General features: G+C 52.1%; 1 protein-coding gene across 1 annotated transcript; it reads right to left on the bottom strand.

Moving 5' to 3' along the window:
* Positions 1-1,045: 1,045 nt before the first annotated feature.
* Positions 1,046-16,550, bottom strand: Disp2 (dispatched RND transporter family member 2). The gene is made up of 8 exons (XM_052724189.1): positions 16,319-16,550; positions 9,792-10,121; positions 9,320-9,349; positions 9,055-9,178; positions 8,659-8,774; positions 8,346-8,473; positions 7,945-8,042; positions 1,046-6,533 (listed from the first exon to the last, which is right to left on the bottom strand). Exons 2-8 carry the CDS (start codon positions 10,103-10,105, stop codon positions 3,315-3,317), a joined length of 4,029 nt encoding a protein of 1,342 aa, XP_052580149.1. The 5' UTR covers positions 10,106-10,121; positions 16,319-16,550; the 3' UTR covers positions 1,046-3,314.
* Between the last annotated feature and the right edge of the window lie 6,706 nt (positions 16,551-23,256).

The following is a 23,256-nucleotide window of genomic DNA, read 5'->3' as shown; positions in this document are numbered from 1 at the left end:
TCTCTGTGAGTTCAAGGACAGCCTTGTATACAGAGTAAGTTCCAGGATAGCTAGGGCTACACAGAGAAACCCTGTCTCAGAAAAACAACAACAACCAAACAAAGGAAAAAACCAACATCCCCCACCCCAAGAGGATGACCTTGAACTCTTGATCCTCTTGCTTCTATTTCCCAAGTGCTGGGGTCATGGGCATGCACAACCACACCCAGCTGAGGGTTTGTGAACCTGCTGCTCTCCCATACCAGCAGTGGAAAAGCCAAGGTCAATTACTGAGGAGATACTGTGCTCTCTTCGGAGTTAAGGCAAAATTTTGTGGAGGGATGTTAGAGACAGATTACAGTACTCCTGTACACTAAACGTGCTGTACCACTAAGTTATTCCCCAGCCCACAGCAGAACTGCTCATGCTTAGGAACATCAGTCACCTTATCCTCCCCGGGACCCATCATCCCAGCTTGGCTGTGTGATAGAGAGGTGCACAGTACATGGTGCAGATAAGCCAGGATCCCGATGAAGAGTCCACAGGCTAGGATGGTTGAATGCTACTTGGGCATAACGTGAGAGATGTTCCCTACTCTCTACTCAAGGAGACTGGTTCAAACTAGGTCCTAGTGACTGCTTATGCTTCCAAATATCAGTTTGGAATTAGTTAGCTCCTTCCTTCCTTCCTTCCTTCCTTCCTTCCTTCCTTCCTTCCTTCCTTCCTTCCTTCCTTCCTTCCTTTTCTTCCTCCTCCTTCTCCTCTTCTTCTTCTCCTTTTTCTTTTTAATGCAGGGTCTTGTTATGTTGCCCAAGCTATCCTTGGTCTCCTGGGCTCAAGCGATCCACCTGCTTTAGCATCTCATGTAGCTGAGACTACAGGATATGCATGGTGTCCAGCATGACCAGGAGTCACTTATCTCAACTTAGTTATCTTGCAAGGAGCTGGCCTACACGGTCAGCTCTCTGTAAGCAGAAGTTCTGTACCTGCAGATTCAGCCACACAGACCCAGAACCACACCAACCTGAACACATTACGACCGAAAAGTAAAGGAAGAAACAAAAGCTCCACACGCACATCTTTTTTCTTGTCATTATTACAGCAGCACAGTCTAAGGACTTACATAGCATTTACATCGTATTAGGCATTATCAGTACTCTAGAGACGACTGGAAGTGTACAGGAGAATATTCGTCATTATATGCAGATACTACACCATTCTACACAAGGGACTCGAGCAGCCTCAGATTTTGGTATCCTGGGGGGGCAGGGGTGCTGGAACCAGCTCTCCGTGGACACTGAGGGACAACTGTCTTCTGTCTCTTCCACAGTCTTATGTTCTCAGTTGAGTTTCTGCTCCACTTGTCCTGGGCTACTTGGGGCGGGAGGTAGATCTCAGTAACACAGGAACACAACAAAATAAAACAAAGATGCCCTCTGGCTTGCTTCTAGCTTCACCACAGGTTGTTTGGCGCTGAAAAATTCTTTTCACGTCTCTGTTACTCATGTGAAATGGCCTAGATTGGTAGTCTTCATGCCATGTCTTATGGATCTGCCAGGAACCTAGGGGCCCTGGAGAGCTGCACCAGAAAGGGAAACTGAGCTGACTTTCCCCCCAGTGCTCACACCCATTGGAGTAGCTACTTTTTAGACATGAGAGTTCTTTGAAAGAACGGTCCTTAGGGGACAGTGTTTGCTGCTGGATCACCATGTCCTCCTCACCCCCCAATCCCCGTCTGACATGCTTGATCTTCTGAAGCTGCTCAAACCGTTTCTTTCCAGAAGATCTTCCTGGTCATCTCGTCCTGGGTACCCGAGCTCAGCAATAGCACTGACCCATTAATGCCTGCCTGTGTATGGAGGCTGCTTCCCAGGCAAAAGGCCAGCTCTTGCTATCACGCCTCTATTGCCGGTAAAACTATTTCCAAAGCAAGTGTTTAGTCAACTTGCTGATGCTGCCTAGTGTCGTGAGCTGTGTGACGTGGGATAAGCCTCAGGACAGGACCTTTGCTTTTGGTGAGGAAAGCCAGGCTTTGGTCTTTGAGTCTCCTTAACACCCTAGATAGATCCAGTCTTTAGAAACGGGGGACCTAGAGAAACTTCAGGTTCACGAACTCCCCCCACAAGAGCAAGTCTGTGTTCCTGTCTTAACTAGATTCTGCTCCAATTCTTCTGTCCCTCAGTACCTCTTCTGGGAAAGCCTCTTTGTACTCTTTAGCCACAGAAGAGGCAAGCCCTTGAAGCCTAAGATACAGATCGGCTGCTTGTGATCTGCGGGGCTCCATTTCGAGTAGGCATCTCAGAGGATTTCAGAGAAGGAAGTGCAGAGGACAGGAGGAACTCTGGGGTCTGCTCAGACTGCAGCTCTTTCTGGAGGTGGAAGAGGAAGGAGGAGAGACACTCAAGAAGGGAGAGTGGGTAAGTGCCAGAAGCAAAGGATACAGACAGCCAGGGACCAATGGCTCTGAAGCAGGCAGCTAGGAGGGGACTGGGAGCTACAGTGGCAGATTAAGCCAGTGACAGCACTTTGGGAAAATCAATCAACCTGCCTTAGTGCCTTGACCAACTACAGGCCGCTCTGTGGTGGAGTTGCAAGAGTCCCAGGAGGCTGACAGTCATGGCGACTGGAAAGGATGACTATTGTTCATCAATAGGGAGCATTCTGGAACCTGCTTCTGGTGAGGGAATCCTGGGATTTACAGACTCCAAAGCCAACCTTCACATCTCCTCTTCCTTCTCCCTCTGCAGCCAGCTCTGCCCTGCTTTTTGGAGAGCGTCTAGTCACACTGGTGAGTGTGAGTAGAACAGGGCAGTGCAGGACAGAGGTCCAGGTTCAATGCTGGCCCAGCAAAGCGCCCCGCAAAGTGAAGTGTCCTGATTAAGAGCCGATGAGAGGGGTGAGATTCAGCAGGCTGTGGAGGTTCTTAAGGGCTTTTCTAGTCAGTGAGGTACCCCGACAGGATCCCAAAGATGAATTTCTTGCCACCTGGGAGACAAATGATCAGCCTCCCATGATACCTGGAGCTGCACATCTGGCCTCCTCCCTTTCCAGGGGAGGGGTCCTTGTTGGCACTGTGGGGGCAGATGAGCCCTCAGCTCGTCCGAGGGAGAGCCTGGTATTACCTTGCAAGGCCCTCCCACTGAATCCTCCAGATGTAGGGGTTAAGTAGCAAAGAGATCAAGGCTGCAACATCTGGCAGGGTTTAGAATCCATAGTTGGAGGGTGAGACATCATGTCGATATGGAGAAATACCTTCAGGCTCTAGGCTTGTGTGGCCTCTGCCTTGTTTTCACCAACAGGGTTCTGGACCCCGGTCTGGCCTTCCTTGGGCTCTCTCAGCTGCTGTAACCAGAGGTGTAGGTGCTGGGCCTACGGAGCCAAACATCGGGAAGATCTGGCTGACTGTTGGGAAGTACCACGGGGCTGATATCACCCCCGCGGCCCTTCCAGGATAAGCTGGTATGGTGAGAGTTGGGCAGGTTTGGATCATAGATGGTCTCCTTCAGTGCCAGCCACAGAGTGTCACGCTTCCCGTTCAGCTGGCCCCGCTCAAGTATGGGGTGTCCAGTGCCATTCATGGCTTCTGGTGAGGTGCCCACAGAAGCTGGCACACGGACACTGGGCTCAGAGGTGCAGGTATCATCAGAGACGCTGAGTCCCTCCAGAGTGCTGGCTGAAGAGCAGAGGCCATCCGGGAGCTCTTCGACTTTGGGCTTGGGGCAGTGGGCAGTGGCTTCTGGTAGGGCCTGCAAGGGCTCAGCTTTCTGTCCTTGGGAGTCCTGCCTGATCCAGGGTTGGGGGTTGGGGCCGGCTTGCTTATAGGGAGAGGAAGTCTGCAGGGCGGGGCACTGGCTGAAGACTGTCTGGTGGTCCAGAAGCAGATCCCGTGGGGAGGGAGGGGCGGGTGTGTGGGCGTGGCAGCAGCTGCCGTCATGAAGCTGCAGATCCTCAGAGAGTATGGAAGGCCGGTGGGACAGCTTGCTGGTGGCTGTGCTGGTGTCGAAGCTGGGGCTCCGGCGCCGTGCCAGGGGCTGCAACTCATAGTGCTCAGAGAACCCGGGTGGCCCAGTTCTTCCTTTCTCACCATGCTCCTCCGTCCCGGTATCCCATGGCAGGTGGGCACAGGGCCAGAGGATCTGCCCACAGTTCTTCTCTGGCCCGAAGAAACAGCACAAGGACTGGAAGAAGAAGCTGGCAAAGCCACAGCCAACAAACTTGACCATCATGACGATGATGCCCAGCTTCCGGTACAGCAGAATGGTGGAAGGCAGCATGAGCACCCCGGAGGCAAACAGCACTCCAGTCCCCATGGCTATGGCGCGGCTGGTCTGACGCAAGGAGAAGGCCACCCGGCTCAGGCGGTCAGGGTGTGGGCACAAGTGATAGGCGATGCAGTAGTTGACGGTTACGTCTACCGAGAGGCCCACAGAGGCCGAGAGAAAGAGGCACTCGGCCGTGTTGAGTTGCCACTCGAGGAGAACCAGCAAGCCCACTGTGAGCAGCACGGTGCCAGCCACAGATGCCACAGAGAACAGGCTGAGGGGAACATTCCAGGTGCCCAGCAGCAGGGTGGCAAAGGCCAGCGCCAGAGCCAGACCAAGCACCACAGCAGGCTCTGTGCTTAGGCTATGCTGCAAGCTGTACAGCTCCAAGGTGCTGGTGAACCAGCCCTGGTTGAGGCCCGGAGGGGCCTTGCCCAGCTCTGTTGATAACCAGCGGCTGACCTCAGTGTAGAAGTAGTGGACCGGGCCGTACTCTGTACTGTACGGTAAGTTGGTCTGGAACTTCAGAACTAGAGCTGCTAGGTTGCCATGAGCATCGAAGCGGAGTCCCAGGTCACGGGTGCCATCAGGACTTTGCTCCAGAGCCATCATCTTGAGGCAGTGCAGGTAAAGCTGGGGGGCCCAGGGGAAGTCTGACTGGCCACAGCACAGATCGGAACCCAGGCGGCCGCAGCTAGGGCTTTCCATCCACTGCTGGAGGGTTTCCACTAAACACAGGGTAGGCCAACCCTCTGGCTGGTCTGCAAAGAAACTCTGATTCCGGGCTCCATGGCAGAGAGCCAGGAGCCACTCCTGGGCCTCGGGGCTGCTGGGTGCGAAGTCAGGATCGCTTACTACTGAGCTGTTGGTGCGAGGGTCCAGGGGATCACTAGTGTCCACCGGCAGGACTCCCCACACCAGAACCACTGGCAAGTTGCCGCCCTCGTTTGGAGGCAGATCTTCGAACAGGAACTGCTGGCGGTATTCAGCATCAAAACGCTCAAAGGGGTGGCTAGACCGGAAGAACTGGCCGCCAAGTGGTAGTAGAATGGGCAATTGCAGGCGAGGGCTGACGCCGCCGATGTAGGCGCCCCCTGCCGCCAACGCCGCGAACCAGCAGACCCAGATGTATCGAAATTTAATGACACCACAGGGTAGCAGGCGCTGGAAGAGCAGGCGCGAAAGGATGGAAAAAATCCTGCGAAAAAAGCGCATCCGCCTGTGCAACGTCAGCAACATCCGCAAGGGGTCGGTGCCCCTCTGGCCCTGCGCTTGGGACGCACAGCCTCGTGCCAGGTAGCGCTCCTGGAGCGCTACGGTGGCCGGAAGCCAGACTAGTGTGAGCCCCATGTGCACTAGCACAGCGGTGCCCATGAAAAGAGCGAAGCAACGCACTGTGGGCAGGCGGCTCAGGTAGCTGCCGTAGAAGGCCACGCTGGTTGTGAGGCCTGAGACCAGAAGCAGGTAGCCAAAATGGTGCATGGTGCGGGCCACACGCTGCGCTAGGCCCCCGGAGGACCCTTGGCCCCTGCTGAGGCGCCACAGGTCGAAGAAGATGAGCGTGTAATTGACACCGCTGCCAGTAAGCAGGAGGAGGGATGCTAGATTGACAAAGGGGAAGTAGGCCATGCGGAATACAACATGGTAAAGAAAGAAGGCCACCATTAGGGAGCCCAGCACTCCCAGGAGTGACATGAACGTGACGAAGAGTGAACGCACGTAGAAGGACATGCCAAAGAAGATGACAACCAGGGCCAGCAAGGGGTACATGGTGTCTTCGGCCAGATAGTACTTCAGCAGTCTAGGCTTGAGGCCCAGGTCCATGCCACTGATAGACGTATAGTTGTCAGTGACCTTAATCGGGTCAACGAGGCCATCCAGGTAGATATCTAGCAGGGAGGAAGTCTTTATCACGGGCAGGAAGAGAAGGCTGAACTTGAGGGAGGGCACCTGGTAATCCACAGTCTGGGGACTCAGAAAGTCTCTGTCTAGCAGAAAGTGCAGGAGTTGATAGATAGCACTACTCCAGGTACACTTGGTGGGAACCTGGGCGCAATACAGGGGCTTATCCTGCCCAGACCCCACACAAGCAGGAACCAGGACACCGCGGTGGTAGTAGGTGGCACAGAACCGAAGCAGGGCCAGGGTGCGGTCTGCGTCAGCTTGGGTCGTGTCTTGGCAGGAGGATCGGTTGGACAGCACAGCCAGATAGTTGCCCAGGGACCAGCTGGGGCAGCACTCATTGGCTGCTGATCGCTGGCACAGAGCCCCAAAGCTGATGTGGGAGCGGATCTGTAGGGCACACAGGAGTGGGAGGAGAGGGCTCAGAGGGAAGTCCAGGGGCCCAGGTCTCCCCAGCCCTGTCCTGGGCCCTCACCTCTTGTCATGCTGAAGGGCAGAGAGAAAGCATCTTAACAGCCCAACAGAAATGCTTTCTCTCAAAGCTGCCTTTGCCCCTGGCCTGGCTTCTATAGGTCTGTCTTGGCTTCATCCAAGAGGAACCTCTGGGAAGTTTCCCCAGGCCTCTCCCAGAGGCTCTGCCAGAAGGGCTCCTATAGGCCACACACCCTAACTCTGCAACTTCCTGAGTTAGGAAGGGGAGTGGAGGTGATAGACCACATATGGAACAAAGCTGGTAGGAAGCGGTAGGAGACATTCTAGGGTCACTGAGAACTCCCAGCTCCTCTTTCTCTGGGGTGCTTAAATCCTTTCTTTTCCCAGCTTGTACCCCCTTTCCTCTTCAACCTTGCTGTTCACACCACAACAGCCGGTGGAGTACAAATAGCTCCCACCCAGGAGTCGGAAGCCCTGCTTGGCTGCTGACCTAACATGCACAGCCATGGGGTTTGGTTCACAGTGACCACAATGCTGAACGTGTGTCAAGTCATTGCTAGTGTCAGCATTGTGTTAGAGGCTTCCGAATTCTATCTCCTTTCACTGTCACTATCCCTATAAAGGATGCACTGCCATTGTCCCTATTTCACATACGGGGGGGGGGGGGGGGGGGCGGGGGGGGGGGAGGCTGTAGCTCAGCAATAGAGCACATGTTTAGTAATACAAGTGTCTAAGACTGATGCTCAGCACTACCGAACCAAACCAACCAAACAAACAAACAAAAAACACCAACACATATGAGGCACTGAGAGCTTAAGAAGTCATGAACCAAGGGAGCCTTAAATTTGAGAGCTGGCCTTAAATTTGGGCATCTGAGTGCAGAACACATATTCTTAACCCGTAGTCATGGGGTGACACAGGGGACTTGGGCTACAGAACTAGAGTGGTTTCCACGCTGTTTTCAGCAGTAAACACATCACAGATATGACTGTATGTGGTTCTCTAATAGCACAATCAAATTGGCTTCGCTTGGGTTGACAAGAGCGGCAGCCTTGAAGCCGAGAGTCTTAGCTTCCAAGGACCTGAGGCTCCTCAACACGTTTTTGAGATCTCTTTGCAAAACCCTTTGAAACCCCCCAGGCTCTGCTTGGACTCTCTTTGAGACAGGAAGCTGGTGCTTCTAAAATCAGCTAGCTTTGCTTTTCCTATCCCAACCCAGAGCCTCCAGTAGAGTTGGAATCATTTCTAAGCAGGGAGAGCGCTTCCCAGTCCACCCTGGCGGTCCTGGCTAAGCTGTATTGCACCGGGACTAGGTTCTTTGTGTCCCTAGTTCCCACCCAGGCCCCTGGCGTCTCCCCAGACAGCTTACCTGCTCCTGTTCTATACGACACATGGAATGGACGGCTTGCAGGTTCCACAGGCTTCCCCCAGAGGTGGACACAAACACCAGCTTTGCATGGCTCTTCTCTGCAACACAACCCACACACAGCTCAGCCCTTTGGCCCCAGAACCTGAGCACACTTAAAAGAAGATGCCCGTCCTGGGCCACCTCAATTCCCAGGAACCTGAAGCCTACGCCTGATGCATCATCTTGCCCCACATCAGCTTGACTGCATCTGGACTTGAGACCTATTTCATTACTCCATCTTCCTAGGCTTGAATATGGCGGTGGGCATTTTCTCTTTCTCTCTGCCCACATTTGCTCTGGACCTGCTCATCCGAGTCTGTGGCGCCGCTACTGAAGTCAGGACTGGCCATGCTGCAACTTACCAGGAGGACCACAGAAGAAGTTCTCCTCTTCTTTGTCTTTTACAGGCTCCACCATCCTCTTGGTCCGGACCACGCTCTCCTCGGCCCTGCCCCAGGCTGCAGGGCTCAGAGTGCTGAGGAGGTTTGAGCTGAGGTAGAGAGAATAGCTTTCCCAGAGTACCATTCGGCATGGTGGACTCAGGAAATGGTAGACCATTCCCCCAAGGAGACCAGCAACCTCTCACATGTCTCATGTCTTTGGAGAGGTCACCCAGTGCCCCTCCTAGTTTCTCCGTCCTTTACTACTCTCAGTGGGAAGATGGGAACCTGTTACCTGTTCATCTCAGGGTCTGGGGAAAGAGAAAACAGATTCTTGGGGCCAGTGAGGGCCTGCATTGCTTTCCAGACTTCTAGCTTTCTGGCGATCTCTGTGTCTCGAGGCTCAAAACCCTGCAGGGAGGAGAGCAGAGAGGAGCAGGTGTGCAGGAGGGGTGGCATCAAGGGAGGAGTGGCACTAAGTGAGGGTGCCCTCCCTCTGGACCCTTCCCAGCTCTGCCTCTTTGGTCGCCCCTACCTGGATCGTAGACATAGGATCTCTGTGCCATACTTACAGCTCTCTGGCAATCAGGAGCGCACCAATGCCACCTTACCCCCAAGGTGGGCCAACTGTCTGCCTCAGACTGAGCTGCAATGTTTAGTCCAAGGGTCTCCCTCCCTCCTGGCCTCTCACCAGTAAAGGCTCAGAAAAGTCAAGTGGAGGGCTTCCCAACAGCCCAGCTAAGGTACAGAAGAAGATGAAGGCCAGACACAGCAGCAGCACAGCCATTGGCCACTCAGCAATCAGCTGGGAATAGCTGGAAAAGAGAGAGGAAGCCCATGTGAGCTGATGGTGGGTGTGGCGGTAAGGCTGGTGAGCTGGGAGAGCAGAGCAGAGAGCCCATGGAGTGGGTACTAGCCTGGCCACTCCTGGGAGTTCAGGGGAGGCCTGGGCCTACCTCTTTGGCATCCGGAAAATGCGTTCCTGCCTGTGAAAGAGAAGAAGAGAAATTACCACAGTCTTCTGGTGTGCGTGCGTGTGTGTGGTGTGTGTGTGTGTGTGTGTGTGTGTGTGTGTGTGTGTGTGTGTACGCAAGCGCGCGCATGTGCGCGTGCACACGCTAATGCATGTGCACACCGCGTGTTCATGCCTGGCTGGAGGTGGGGGAAAGAGTGAATATGCATTGAATGGGGAGGATGTGGGTAAGGACGGATGACAGGGCATAGAGGAAGTGGTATTAATTTTTAGGGCTCCTCACCCCCCTAAGTTTCAGCCCCCCGCCCCCCATCCCCCACCCCCGCTCTATCCAAGCTGCCTCCTTCGTTAGAAGCAGGAGATGTCCAGGTTTCCTCCTAAGAAAGGAATCTGGAGGCTTCAGTGACTGCTGTACCTTTCCACGGCAGCCAGCGGGTTTTCCAGCCCCTCCTTACCTGACACTGACCACGTGGTGCTGCACAGAAGGCGGCTTCCAGACCCCGTCATGCTGTGAGGGGTCTATGGAAGTGCTGAGGTTGGAGACATGGCCACATAAAGATGCTTGGTCTCCCAATCCTAGTAATGAACTGCCTTCTTGGTAGTCTTGAGGTGCTCGAGGAAAGGCAAAATGGCCCGCTGTTAACGGACTAGTCGGGTCTCCAGCCTGGAGGGTGGAAACTGCTGGCTCTGGTACGGAAGCACCTGTCGGGTCTTCAAGGGGACAGGTGTGGAGGGAGCAGCTTCTCTCTGGGCTTGCTTCGGGAGCCATGGCTTTGGTCTAGGACCTGGGAGAGGGCAGGTAGGGAAGATGGAGTGATGGTGGGCTATCTGCATCCCAGAGTTGTTCAGTAAGCAAGACAGGGAGATGGGAGCCTGAGGTTGTTATTTTTTATTAGTTCTGAGGTCAAATGAGATGATTGGGAGCTCAAAATCTGCATCCTGGGGTCCACACTAAACATCCATGCATTAAAAAAATATCACTGGCAATCTGCCATATGTCAGACAGTGCTTGGTATCAAACCTGTTTCTACATACATGATCTTATTTACTGCCTACAAAAACAAGAATTTCCTTGTTTTACAGGTTTGAGAACAGATTCAGTGAGAAGTAAAGAACTTGGAGACTGTGCTCTTCCTGTATAGTTGTCTGTTTATCCCCACCCCATCTCTCTCTAGGGTCTTAATATGTAGAGATGGCTGTCCTGAAACTCATTATATAGACCAGGTTGTCCTTGAACTCACAGAGATCTGCCTGCCTATGCCCAGTGTCAGGATTAAAGGCGTGTGCCACTCTGTCCAGCTTGTTTCTAGTCTTGACAGACATCCTTTGAGTACCTGCTTCCCTAATTAGTCTTCCTAATCCAGTCTCTCGGCCTGTCTCTGTTCCATTGCCCTACTGGGTATTTCTTCATGTATTTGCTGCAACTAGCTATCAGATTAGAGACTTGTCCCGCCTCTCAGGCGGGCAGTGGAGGCTGGGGATGCGGAAGCGGATACATAGAAAGGTTCATTGCCATATCTGCGGTGCATTGAACAGCTCACTGGCACAGAAGGTGGTCAGGGGGTATATTCATTAAGTGAACACGGTGCTAGGTTGGCTATGAAGAGTGGCACCGTGATAAGTAAGACCCTGTTCTTGTCCCTGGGAATTCATAGCAGTTGGGAGATGCAGACAGCCCAACATGCTGATTTGTATGAGAAAGAAATCCATATGGCTCAGTTTCAATGGGAGTGAAGGAAGTCGGAAAGTTCAGGAAACAGGAGTGCTGCTTTTTCAACAGTGCTGGCCCAGGGCTATGCACAGCATGGTTTTACTTTGTCAGGGTGTGCACAGGTCAGAGAGGAAGCTGGAACCTCCAAGGAATATGGCAGGAAGGAGTCAGTGATGGCCCCAAATTAGTCATCAGGACAACACTGTACATAGGTCGGTCTAGTTCCAGTCTTCAGCTCCAAGGGAAAGTAGAGTCTCACTCCTGTGGCAGGATGGCCAGTCTTGGGAAAGAAAAACAATGGCTACAGAGCAGACTGCCTGGAGGTCGTGGGGGTTTCCACAGGGGTTCAGGGATGAATGATTTGGTGAAGTTTCCCTTAGCTTGCCTTGTAGTGATATGTAAAGTAAAGCCTTTCTGTCTGGCTTTAAGTGAAAGGTTTCAGCCAAACCTTTGCTATGTTTGGGTTAATCAGTAGAGGCTGAAAATTTGTTTTGAGACTGTCTAAACCTTGAAGAAACATTGTTTCTCTGGAGAGTATGCACTTGGTGCTATGTGAGAGCTTGTAGCTGCACGGATCTTGGTCCTAAGACACTCCTGGCAAATCTGAGATTTGTGTGGGTTGTCTGCTCTCATAGGCAGCAAGAGAAAAATGACTTTGGTGGTTGGAGCCTTTTCCAGCCCCCATTAACCTTGTATATGTTTGAACAAAGTCACTAGAGTGAGCTAACTGGGTGTCAGTCTTTTCCGAGAAGGCTGAACCCCTCTGCTCCTTCAGAAAATGAAGGCTTAGCATCTTGGGAAGCTTCTCTCTCCACAGCTGCACCTATGACTGGCATCAATCAATGGCCCAGAAACTATGAAGAGAAACTGGAAATAAAAGGTGAACCCTGCCTAGATCCCCCTGTCCCGCTGGAAGGATGGCTGTTCAGGAGAGAACAAGCCTCAAACTGGATCAGTAGAGGTAGACTCGAGGCTCCATCATCTTTTGGCTCTGGGCTCTCAGAAAAGACAATGATTGGAGCATTTGATGCTGAATGTTTTGATGTAGCACACGTGAGGTTCCTGGAACAGAGCTCGGCATGTGGAGGGTGCATTTGCTTTCCTGCCCTTTCCCAAATTCAGGACCACAGGGAGTGTATGCTCTGAGAAGTATATTTGCACAGGCAACTTGTCCCTTTTAGGTACTCAGGTAGTACCCCCGTTTCATAATGTCATAGATCTTGGGAATCTCACTGTAGCTCTAACCTTAAATTCTTTTGTTTGTTCTCTAAAAGTTGCATTTGAAATCTGATGTCATGATTGAAATCACTGATGTTTATTTGAACTAACTCAACATTTAGAAATATATGAATTTGACTAAAGACATTCTAAAGCAAGACCTTAGATGACTCCATAATGCTTATGACATAAGCAGCCAGGGTGCTGGCAGGTACCAACTCTTGGAGGCCAATCCTTTGAGCCAAAGAGAAACTGGATAAGTGCCCTGGGTCATGTGTATATGTGAGATCATTTATTAATTTATTTACTTATTGAGACAGGATCTCACTGTGTAACTCAGGCTGGACTGATTCTCCTGTCTTAGCTCCCTGAGTGCTAGGGTTACAGATGTGTGTCACCATGCCTGGTACTGATATTTACTAGAGTTGTTTTTTTTTTTTTAAATGGTGTAGCTTCTTCTACTTTACGTATTCGTTTATTTATTTGTATATTTCATGTGCTCAACACAGTGCTTGGTCTGCACTGGGTCCTGAAGGCTTGAGTATGGCCAGCATTAGCAATGGTCTCTCTCTTGAGAACGAAGCCTGCGTTCTGTGACTTACCATCTTGAAGAAGGCTTCCTACCTACCAGGCTGAGGACTCAATGAAAGAGGAAAGAAAACGCTCACTTCCACTTGTGGGGCCTTCTCCTCCCTTCATCTGGAGACAGTGTCAGTTTCTGCTTTTTGCCTCTTTATTTTTATTTTTGCCCTTTATTTCGCCATCGCCTGCTCACCTCCCTGCCGGTCACGTGACCATTTGCCTCCCCTGCCTGGCTGCCTGCTCGTGTACATATTGGTTTAGATTATGCCGCTATCCATAATCTCACCCTCTGCACTCTACTGGTCGTTATATCACCATGGAGAGCCTGAAACCCTCCAGTCTGGCTGCTGTAGAGCTCGGCCTTTGTCTCCATTGCCCTGATTTATTTATGTAATTTATAGCACTGCGCTTGCTCTGGGTTGGGTTCTGACATGGCCACTATCAGCTCTGCTTCCCGCCTTTAGAGCAGGGCCTGCCTCCTACAGGTTAAGGCAGTGGGGTAGCCAGGGTGGAGGTGAGGGGCCTGCTCCAGCAGCCTGTGACCTTACAGCACAGAGCACAGCACTTGTCCTAGCAACCAGGCGCTCGCTTGGAGTGTCAGCCACAGGGAGAGCTGCTGGGAAATGGAGTACTCTCTTTCTCAAACTCCTAGTTACAGGGGATCTAGTCTCCATCATTTGTTTACTTCTACTGGTGTCTCTATGGCTCCAGCCTCCTTCTTTCAACCCTTTCAGTCCCTCTTCAGAGATCAAGAATCAACCGATCCTAATCTTACCCCTCTTCACAGGACATTATACCAGTGTAGAGAACCTGGAATTCTCTAGCCTGACTGTGGTAGAGCTGAGTCTGTCTCAGTCTTCCCAATGAAAAGAGCCAGGTCTCTAATTAGGACGAGTAACTTCCTAGGCTGCCTGCCCGCACCCCCGAGCCTATAAGCCAAGTCATGGAGAGGGTGGAAGTTGGTGAATCTGGCCTCACACAGAAGGTCACCATTTTATCAGGACCCTAGACACAGAGCCCCAACTTGGGAGTTCCAGAAGGGGCAGATGTGTATGAATTAACGTGGCCCTGAACCCACAGAGTTGTCATCTGGATGTCACTGTGATCCCACAGAGTGGCCAGGACAGATGGGGGGAGCAGTTCACACCACTAAGAAAATAAATGGTAATTTTAAAAACACAAATAATTAACTATTTCAAACATCGCCTAGTCAATGAATTTATAAAATACTGTAGAATTGGAGGTTGTCCCGATAGCGCAGATACTTGGAGGCTAACCTGGACAAATGATTTCCACTCCCCTATCCAGGCTTTTCTCTCTCTGGGCTTTTGATATATAGCTCAAGATGACCTCAAAGTCATGTCAATCCCTTCCTCAGCTCTCAAACTGAGATTACCTACAGTCTCCGCTAGTCTTGAACTATAAATATGTAACTGAGGATGGCCTTGAATTACACTTCTGCCTCTGCCTCCTAAGTGAATGCTGGGGTTAATTTGCTACCACATCTGATTTTTTTTTTTTTTTAAAGATAGAGACTCTCTGCATAGTCTGGATGAAGATGCAGAGGCAAAGTCTAGCAAGAGGGACTTGGGAGGCCAAAAAAGGGGAGAAACCAGGACCTATATAGTCCAGAGCAGCCTTGAACTTGTGATCTTCCTGTTCCAGCCACCTAAGCGTGGGCATTATAGGTGTGTGTTATCTTGTGTGGTACCAGGCTTAAGACCTGACTCCTTCCCAAAATGTTCTGGGGGTGAGGATGGGAGCGAGGATGTAGTAGAAAGCATTCTTTGTATACATAAGGCTCTGGATTTAATCTCCCGTACTGGGGGGGCGGGGACAGGACGGGACAGGACACTGCAGTGTGTGCATGCGTGTGTGTGTGTGTGTGTGTGTGTGTGTGTGTGTGTGTGTGTGTGTGTATGTATGTGTAGGGTATGAGTGTGTAATGTGGTGTGTACATGTGTTTAACACGTACAGTGTATGTACTCTTGTACATGGTATAGCTATCCCAAGGATGGTACTTAATTCAACAGGAGCATGTTTGTGTTTCTTCTATTGAGCTGAACAAAGTCCTTATGCCTGCACAGTGTCCATAGTCTCTGGGGGAGCTGCAGAGAGAGGCAGAGGGTTCCAGAGAACTGCTGGAAGAGAACAAGTGGTTCTCATGCCCGGGAGGAATGAGCAAACCAGACAGGGCTGATCCTTGGCAAGAGATGCCAGACAGCCAATGATGCCGTAGCCCCTTGTACAGATGCTCCTGGCCCCGGGCCTGCCCTGATTCATCACTGCCCTCCCTCTCCACCCTTTTTTCTGCAGTGGCTGGGGATGGAACCTAAGGCCTTGCCAATGATAGGAAAATGCTTTATCACTGAGCTGTGCCCCCCGATCCCCACCTTCTTTTGGTTAGGCTATGACTCCAAGCGGAGTCCCTGGGCTGGAGAATACATCCATCCCATGTCTTACCCTCTTGAATATGGTTTTATATCTTCCAGACTGATGAATTAATAAAAGAGGGAAGGCAACCTTTGCTTCCACCTGTGGGGCTTTCTCTTCCCTCTGAGGAACAGAATGCACATTTTAAATCAGATAACCTGGAGATAATGTGTTTATATCTGCTTTTTGCCTCTTAAAAATGTCTTTTATTTCAGTCCAGGCAGGAGAGAGAGGTAGTATCGTGTTTGGGGAGAGATTCTGGGGGTGGCAGAGTCAGGCAGGACACAGAAATGGCGCCATGTTGCTATCTGGCCAGATTGTTCCGCCACATGTATGGTGAAGGCAGAAAAATGAAGGGCACCCGGATCTGGGAATGGGTGCTCAGTAGGAAGGTGTTTTTCCTCTTTCACCAGCCTGAGGCTCTTTCAGGAGTCAAATAGACCACTGCCTGAGCCTCAGATCCTGCATATACAAGTGGCTTCGGTCTAGTTTTTACCATACTTGGGGACTAAAATCAGTCTGTACACAAGCAGGAGGCCATGCAGGGGAGAGAAATAACGACGCGGTGGGCAGGTAGCAACCGATGACAATGGGCAGACGAGCAACTGACGGTGATGGACAAAGGCAGTCCTTGATGTCGATCCCAAATGCCTGCCTCCCCTCCCCAGGACACCTGCTTTGGCGAGCTTTTTTTCCGTTGTCCATGCACACCCCTTTGCACACTGACATGCAGACTGACGTAGCTGCGGACGGACGTGAGGCCTTTTGCAAAGACGCAGAGGCAAGGCCTAGGGGGAGTGGGGGAGTTCCAGAGGCCATGGAAAGGGACCTCGGAGGCCTTAGGAGAAAGGAGGGAACAGTGGGTGGGGCAGGTCCCCCAGGAGGTGAAGCAATGACAGCTGGCATTATCGAGTGTCGGTGAGAGGATAAACCAACCAGGCAAGATGAAAGTGCACAGACATATCCGCCCCGAGAAAGGGCTCTCAGAAGGGCTGGGGAATGAATGAGGTGATATGTGGCGGCAGCTACTAAAGATACCTGATGCAGGCGTGCTGAGAAGATCTTCCAGCGGGATCTACGGAGGGGTTCTTCTTACTTGTCCCGGCAGCTGCCTTCTGGGGCTGGCTAATGTATTCCCCGCAGGCCGCTGCTCGCCGGTTCAGAAACTGGCAAGGAGACTGTCGCTGCAGCAGCTGGGGCTGCTACCACCGTCCATGCCCGTGGGCGGCGCCGCTGTCCGGGCTCTGGTGCTGAAGCAGAGGCAGCGGTGGACTTCTGCGCATGCGTCAGTTTCAGAAGCCAGTCTCTGGGCGGGGCCGAAGAGGAATCCACCAATGGACGCAGGACAGGAAGGAGGGAGGGGAGACAGGGACTCAGGCTGCCGCAGCATCGGGGGCTGGGGGTTCGCTGCCACTAAGGCTGCAGGCTGCAGTACAGGCCTCTCTACCCTGGCCAGGTCTGGTCATTGTCCTTAGAAATGTGACCGAACCGTCCATCCTTGGACGCGCCGTTCTTCTTATAGGAAACCAGAAAAACGACCCGTGCAAAAATCCTCACAACTTGAGCCGCAGGCTTCCACACTTCATAGCGCAGGAGGGGCAGAGAGGTCGGGTCTCATGAGTACCCCTATTTCTCTCGGCTTCCCTCCGTGTCCTTCTGTCCTCCCCAGGGGGTTAGGTAGCTAGACGCTCGGGCTGGGTCTTTTCCCACTTTGGACCTGGCCTTGAGTCGGCGGCCTCTTCCTGCTTTAGAACCTCTCCTCGATTTTTTAAAGTGCGCAACAAGGGGAAGGGGGAGTGAGAGGAGGAGAGACGCTCAGAGCAATGCCCAGCCCCCTTCCTGCCGTCACTACCACTCCCCACTTCAGCCTTACAGGGACCTGGTAGCCACCCACTCCGGAGTTCTTGCCAACCCTCACCAGGGACTAGCTGTGAAGGAAAAGAACATATTGGGGTGCTGGTTGCAGGGGAGGCCTGACTAGAGGACTGTAGCAGAATTACAGTGCATACCAGGAGTATGAGAAGCCTGGAGTACAGCGGAGCGGAAAGCATCCTGGATAGATTTGGATAGGTAAAGGCTGACAGCAAGGGGCTGAGGAGAGTAAGACTCCAGAGGGTTTGGATGGAAGACATCCCGTCAGTGTGTCCAAGTGCTGGTCTAGGCAAGGCACCGGTCATAGGGCACGAACTGAGCGGATCTCGAGGTTCAGAAGGGCTTTGAGTGACTTACAGTTGGCTGGAGAGATAAAGGGCGGTCCTAACTAAATGGGTGCCAGGTGGCCAGGGTGTGGCTGGGCCTATGAGATGGCTCGTCCCATCTCTGATCGGCAGTGTGTGGCAGAGAAGGGGCAGGGCGCAAAGAGAGATGTTTCTCTTCCTAACGGGCTTAAGGAAAACTGTCTAGAGACAGCGAGGACTGCGGCTGGCTTGGAAAGACTTTGGAAATGTGGAGGTATGAAAGACAGAGAGAGAGGGAGCATGTCTCACCTGGAGTGGGAATTGGGAAACCGCGACAAAAGGAAGCTGGGCGTTCAGTGCGTGGTCAGGAAATGGTGAGAATGTACGCAGGCGGAGAAGAGGCAGCTGTCCCCCCAGATCAGTAGTCTTAAGCAGCCCTGTGCTGTGGCCACCACCAAGTCAAGCTTCTGGAAATGCCAAGATGGACATTCGGTTTTCACAACAAGGAAACTTAGAACTGGGCCCTGAGTGCCAGGTTGGATGTGAAGAAAGACAGTCTCTGAGAAGAACAAACATGGCCTCCAGGAGGCTATTTATTTGGAAGAGAAAGTTCAGGTTTAGACCCCTAAGCTGGGTCAGCTGGGGGTTCTATGCAGGCTCCTCATCTTGTGTCCTCCTTTCTTCCGATTTCTCAGTGATGTGGACCTGGGCCATGGCCAGGGGGTGGGGGACAGTGTCCTGGGCCATGGCCGGGGGGTGGAGGACAGTGTCCTGGGCCATGGCCAGGGGGTGGGGCAGGTCCTGGAGGGTGGTGTCCCCCAGGACAGTGATTTGGACCGTGGCCAGGGGGTGGGCAACCAGGTCCTGGAGGGTGGTGGCCTCCAGGTCCATGGCCAGGTATCCCACAGTGAGGATGGCAAGGACCCTGTGGAAAGCCAAAAGGGAAATGTCAGCCTTCAAAGCCGATGCTGATGACTGCAGTCAACTCCTCTTTACCTCCCCTCCCCAAGGGACTCAGGATTCCTAAGCATCTGCAAGGGGTTGTGGTGGGGATGGCAAGGGACTGCTCCTGGTCCTGCCCCTTTTGCAATGAAGTCCCTTAAGAACTCAGCAAGGAAGAGGGAGAAGAGTCTAGTTGCTTTAGGTTTATTCATTTTCATATATCTCATAAACCCCTTCCCTGGCCCGGGGCCCCTAACAGAATGGTTATAAGTTCTGCCTTGCTAGAAATGGCAGCTTGCTTTATTTAAGAGCAAAGGTGAATCTGGGGAGGCTGGAGAAGAATTCCCTGAAAACCAGGCAGGGAGAAATCCAGGCTTTGAGAAGGGATGTGGCAGGTCAAAGGTAAGAGGTGGAAATCAAGGATGTGTTTGAGTATAGATAGGAAGTGTGTTAAATTTATATACAATAGCTCTGGTTGCAGAGTGTGGTGGCACATGGCTTCACCCCTCTGAAAAGGCAGAGGCAGGCTGATCTCTGTGAGTTTGAGACTAGCCTGATCTCAATAGTGAGTTTCAGGCCAGCCAGAGTCTGTGTGTATATATAGAATGAGGCCTTGTCTTTAATTTTCCCTTGTGTGTGTGTGTGGGGGGGGAGACAGGTGTGTCAGTGCACAGCTTTAATCCTAGCATTCAGGAGGTAGAGACTGCTGGATCTCTGTGAGTTCAAGGCCAGCCTGGTATACACAGGGAGCTCCAGGCCAGTCAAAGCTATGTGGTGAGACCCTTTCTCAGACAATGAAAATAAGTAAATAAATACAATTTTAAAGCTGTGTCTGGGTATGGAGTTCGATGGTAGAGAATTTGTCCAGGAAGTGCAAACCCAGCACTGTAAAAAAAAAAAAACCAACCAAGCCGAAAACAGCTATGTCTTAGTATATTCCCGTGGGTGGGTACAGAAGCATGTACAGATGTGCACACAGGTGCGTGCACAGGGTGCCTGGGTCTGAGCCTATAATGCCTCTGAACAGCTGCCAGACCTAATCAGGAAGAAGAGAAAGTAAAGTTAGACCCAAGAGGCCTGGGAAATGTTTAACCGTCGCTCTTGGCTGGAGACCAGCCAGAAGGGGTTGCCTCTTGTGGTAGGCCCAAGGAAGAGAAACCATTTTACTACTGTGCTAGGGCACTGGGGTCTGGAGTCCAGTGGAGTAGAGGTGGGGTTATGCCCCCTACTCTGGGAGAAGGATGGCTCCCTGCTCTGTTTTGACCCCCCAGGGGTTTGAGTAGGGCAGAACACAGGTGGGGAACACATTCTCCAGAACTGGGGGCTTTCCGGTTACAGCAGTCCTTGCCTCAGCTGTACTAGGAGACCAGGCACATCCCACCCTCTCCTCTCTTCTATGGTGGGCCACAGATCTGGCCAGGGAGCTTGGCTGCTGCTGGTTGGGAGGGGAAGGTGGTGAGCAGGCAGCCTTCCCTTCCTTCCCTAGCAGAAGCCTGTCTGAGGATCCCTGCACTGTGACTAGGGCTTGGGAGCCAGCCAGCCAGCCAGGGAAACACAGAACAGGCCTGGGAGCAGCAGGGGAGAGGATGAGCTGCTGGGCCAGGGGAGGGAAGTGAGGAAAGGAGAGAGACAGATGGGAAAACAGAGGAGAGAATGCCAAGGAGGAGGGTGCAGTTGGCAGGGGGTGGGTGGATACAGCAGTACCCCGCCCTCCCCAGGCTGATGCCTGAGTCTTCCTGACTTCATCTGGCAGAAGTTACTGGTCCAAGAATGAGGTGGACCTGAAAGAAATGGCCAGGGCGGGGGTGTGGGGGTGGGCAGAGGGAAGAAGGCTAGAGAATGTTCCTACCTTGTGACCTGTTGGGGAGAAAGGGGAGAGAAACAGCGGTCTCAGTCATTTGGTTCTGAAGGGGACAACTTGCCTTCTCCCTGATGCTAGTTTTGTGCCCACCCCCACCCCCAACAAGGCTCCTCAGACCTGGCCACATGCCCGACAAACATTTCTTCATTCATCCACTAACAGCAGATTCATATTGAAAGTCAATATCCCTGTGGGCTCAAGGGCTGGCTGAGTCCCCTGGGGGGCACCAGGCCAGGTAGGAGGTTAGGCTTTTGTCCAGTGGTCTGCCCTTTAACCTTGGTCAAATTTCAGGGCATCAGGGAGGCATTCTATTGTGGTGAACCCCATTTTTTCCTCTTCTATCTCCATCTGGGTCCCAGCCAGTCTCCCCCGTTCCTTCCTTTACTTACAGCCCCCTCAGAGCTGTGTGCTGGCTTCTGCTTATATCCTGGTCAACCTTCTGGTCTCAGCTCTGGGCCTTGACTGTCTGCTGCTTGGAAATCTCTCTAGCTTCACTCTGCCTTACTATCCAGTGGGTACTCCACACCACTGGGGTGCGGAGATCCCCACTGTGGGCATAGCAGCTCATTCTGCAGAAGCCACCTGTGTGGTACTGGGTGTCCCAAGAGGTAAGCTCTGGTGGGAGTTCTAGGTCTTTCGTGTCTTTTGAGGGGATCCAGCGGCACAGCTGCTGGACTCTGGGCTCCAGACCTGCAGTGCTTTTCATGATCTCACCTTGAGCCTAACGCCTGACTTCCCTGGGTCTCATGTGCACCCTGGGAGAGGAACCTGCCTGTTTTTCTCCTGAGCTTGAAGAGCTGGTGAGATGAAAAATGAGCACACTTGTTTCTTGAGCTATAATGTGTTCTTCAGAATACAAAAGTTTGTTTGCATTTTGAAACCCTGCACACACACACCTATGCACACGCATGTGCAAGCACACTTGGCATTCAGTAGATATGGCTGACTGATGGCCTCTGCCCTCCCTATTCTTCCGCCTTTTCTCTTCCCTCTTCTATCTCCTAGCCTCCCAGCCATGCTGCTTACCTGGATTCATCTTTATGGGGCAAGAGCAGGAAGTGGCACACAGAACACCTGTGGTTAACAGAGAACGTTTTAGTTTGCAGTCACGTAACCCCCCAATCTAATCTCTTTCTCTCTTCCCTCCTAGGGCTGCACACACACACACACACACACACACACACACACACACACACAGTCCCTTCACAAGATGAAAGGGGTGCCTGCCAAGCGCCCTGGTCATGACACCCCTCCCTCTGTAGGTCTCTGTATAAACACCTGGCATAGAGGTGAGATACAGGGAGGCCCGTGTATCCAGAGTAGGGAGGTAGAACAGATGGATGAGGATGGGGGGCTGGGAGATCTTAAGTATGCTGTTCTTGCTGCACAGATGAATGGAGAGCCTTCCAGGGTCCTCACTGCTCATTATTGTCTCCTCCCACAAGGATTGGGAGAGGGTGGGAAGTTTAAGGTCTGAGCCAATTTGTCACTCACTGACCAGCTCTCATCGTGTGGAACTGTTGAGGTCTAGCCTCATCTTTTGGGGCCTGGCGTGCAAATCACAATTAACAAGCCCAGAATGTAACCAGTAGTTACAACACAATACGCCTGAAGACTCAAGGTATCAAGGCTCTCTGAACTCATATGGTGACTGAGCATATGAGCACAGATGTTCACACACACACACACACACACACACACACACACACACACACACACACACGCCTTTAACACAAAAGACCTAGAGCTACAGATCAAATGCAGAGAGAGCCTTGTACTTGGGAAGCAGGCCCTCCACCACTGAGTCTCACCAAACCACTCATTCTTATTGGCTTCTGTACGTTCAGCTGAAATCAGTCTCCAGTTATGACCATAGTCTTTCTCACTAGCTACTCTTTTTAAAAAAATTTATGTGTATAAGTGTTTTGCCTGGGCTTATGTCTGGGCACCATGTTCATATGCAATGCCCACAGAGGTCAGAGGAGGATGCCAGGTACCCAGAAACTGGAGTTACATGTGGCTGTGAGATGCCTACCTTGTGGGTGCTGGGAATTGAACCCAGGTTCTCTAGAAGAGCAGCCAATGGTCCTAACTGCTGAGTCATCTCTCCAGCCCAGGTTGCTCCCTACTCTTTACCCTTGACTAACAATGAGCTTGGAAGAGTCTCATGAGGCTAGACTTAGGGGTCTGAGGGGAGGTAAAGGAAATCTTTGGTTTAATCAAGACCTGAATTAAAAGCAAGAGAAAAGACAGTCCTTGGAATGTCTTTTCCATCAGGGCCTAGCTATCAGAGAAGCAGGAATTGCCAGCTCTAGAAAAGACTCAAAATGCAAGCCTGACATGTCAGTTCTAACTCCTGCAGAGTGGAGGAACAGGAGCCATCCTGGAAGGTGGGGAGGGCAGGTAGACAGACACACATACGAATACACACCACTGGGCACAGACACATTCAATCCTTTAGAAACAGACCAGTATGTGCAGACATCCTCACGAAGACCCAGAGCAGAGGCACCAGTTCAATGCACAAATACACACCCAGAGAGACTAGGACCACACAGACACCCCATCCACTCTCACAGAGCCCTCTCCCATTACATCCTCAGCCAGCAAGGCCAGGTCCTTACCTGAGAGTGCAGAGTCAGGGACAGGAAGGCTGAGGCTCTGTCTCCCCCAGGAGAGTATTTGTACAAGAGAGGGTGGGGCTGGGTCAGGTCATATACTCTGGGAGAGTCTAGAATAGAAGGTTCAGGGAATGAAGAGGGATGGGCTAATCTCTACCTGGGCAAAGAGCACTAGGAAATAGGATGGGAAGGGTGGAGGTGTAGAAGTGTGGGGGTGGGGAGTGGGGGGTGGAGGTGGAGTGGAGCAGCTAAGAAGAGTGGGGAGCATCCTCAGAGCCAGATTCAAGGTCACAAGTGAGTGCTTCCACAAACTGGACAGGGCCATCATCTCCTCCCAGCAGGTGGGAGAGGAAAAGGAACCCTAAGCACATTCTT

Source organism: Peromyscus californicus, unplaced genomic scaffold (assembly GCF_007827085.1).
Source record: "Peromyscus californicus insignis strain IS unplaced genomic scaffold, ASM782708v3 Scaffold_7__1_contigs__length_154581171, whole genome shotgun sequence".
Lineage (NCBI taxonomy): Eukaryota > Metazoa > Chordata > Mammalia > Rodentia > Cricetidae > Peromyscus > Peromyscus californicus.
Note: the sequence above shows the minus strand (reverse complement) of the source record. Positions and strands in the feature narration are given on the sequence as shown.

What these genes read in the sequence shown, in the direction of transcription:
- Disp2 (XM_052724189.1), bottom strand. Translation starts at nt 10,105, where the DNA reads ATGGCTCCCGAAGCAAGCCCAGAGAGAAGCTGCTCCCTCCACACCTGT. An exon ending in ACTTTTCTGAGCCTTTACTG is followed by an intron (nt 8,775 to 9,054) that starts GTGAGAGGCCAG and finishes TCCTCCCTGCAG; the next exon opens with GGTTTTGAGCCTCGAGACAC. An exon ending in CTTCTTCTGTGGTCCTCCTG is followed by an intron (nt 8,043 to 8,345) that starts GTAAGTTGCAGC and finishes GTTGTGTTGCAG; the next exon opens with AGAAGAGCCATGCAAAGCTG.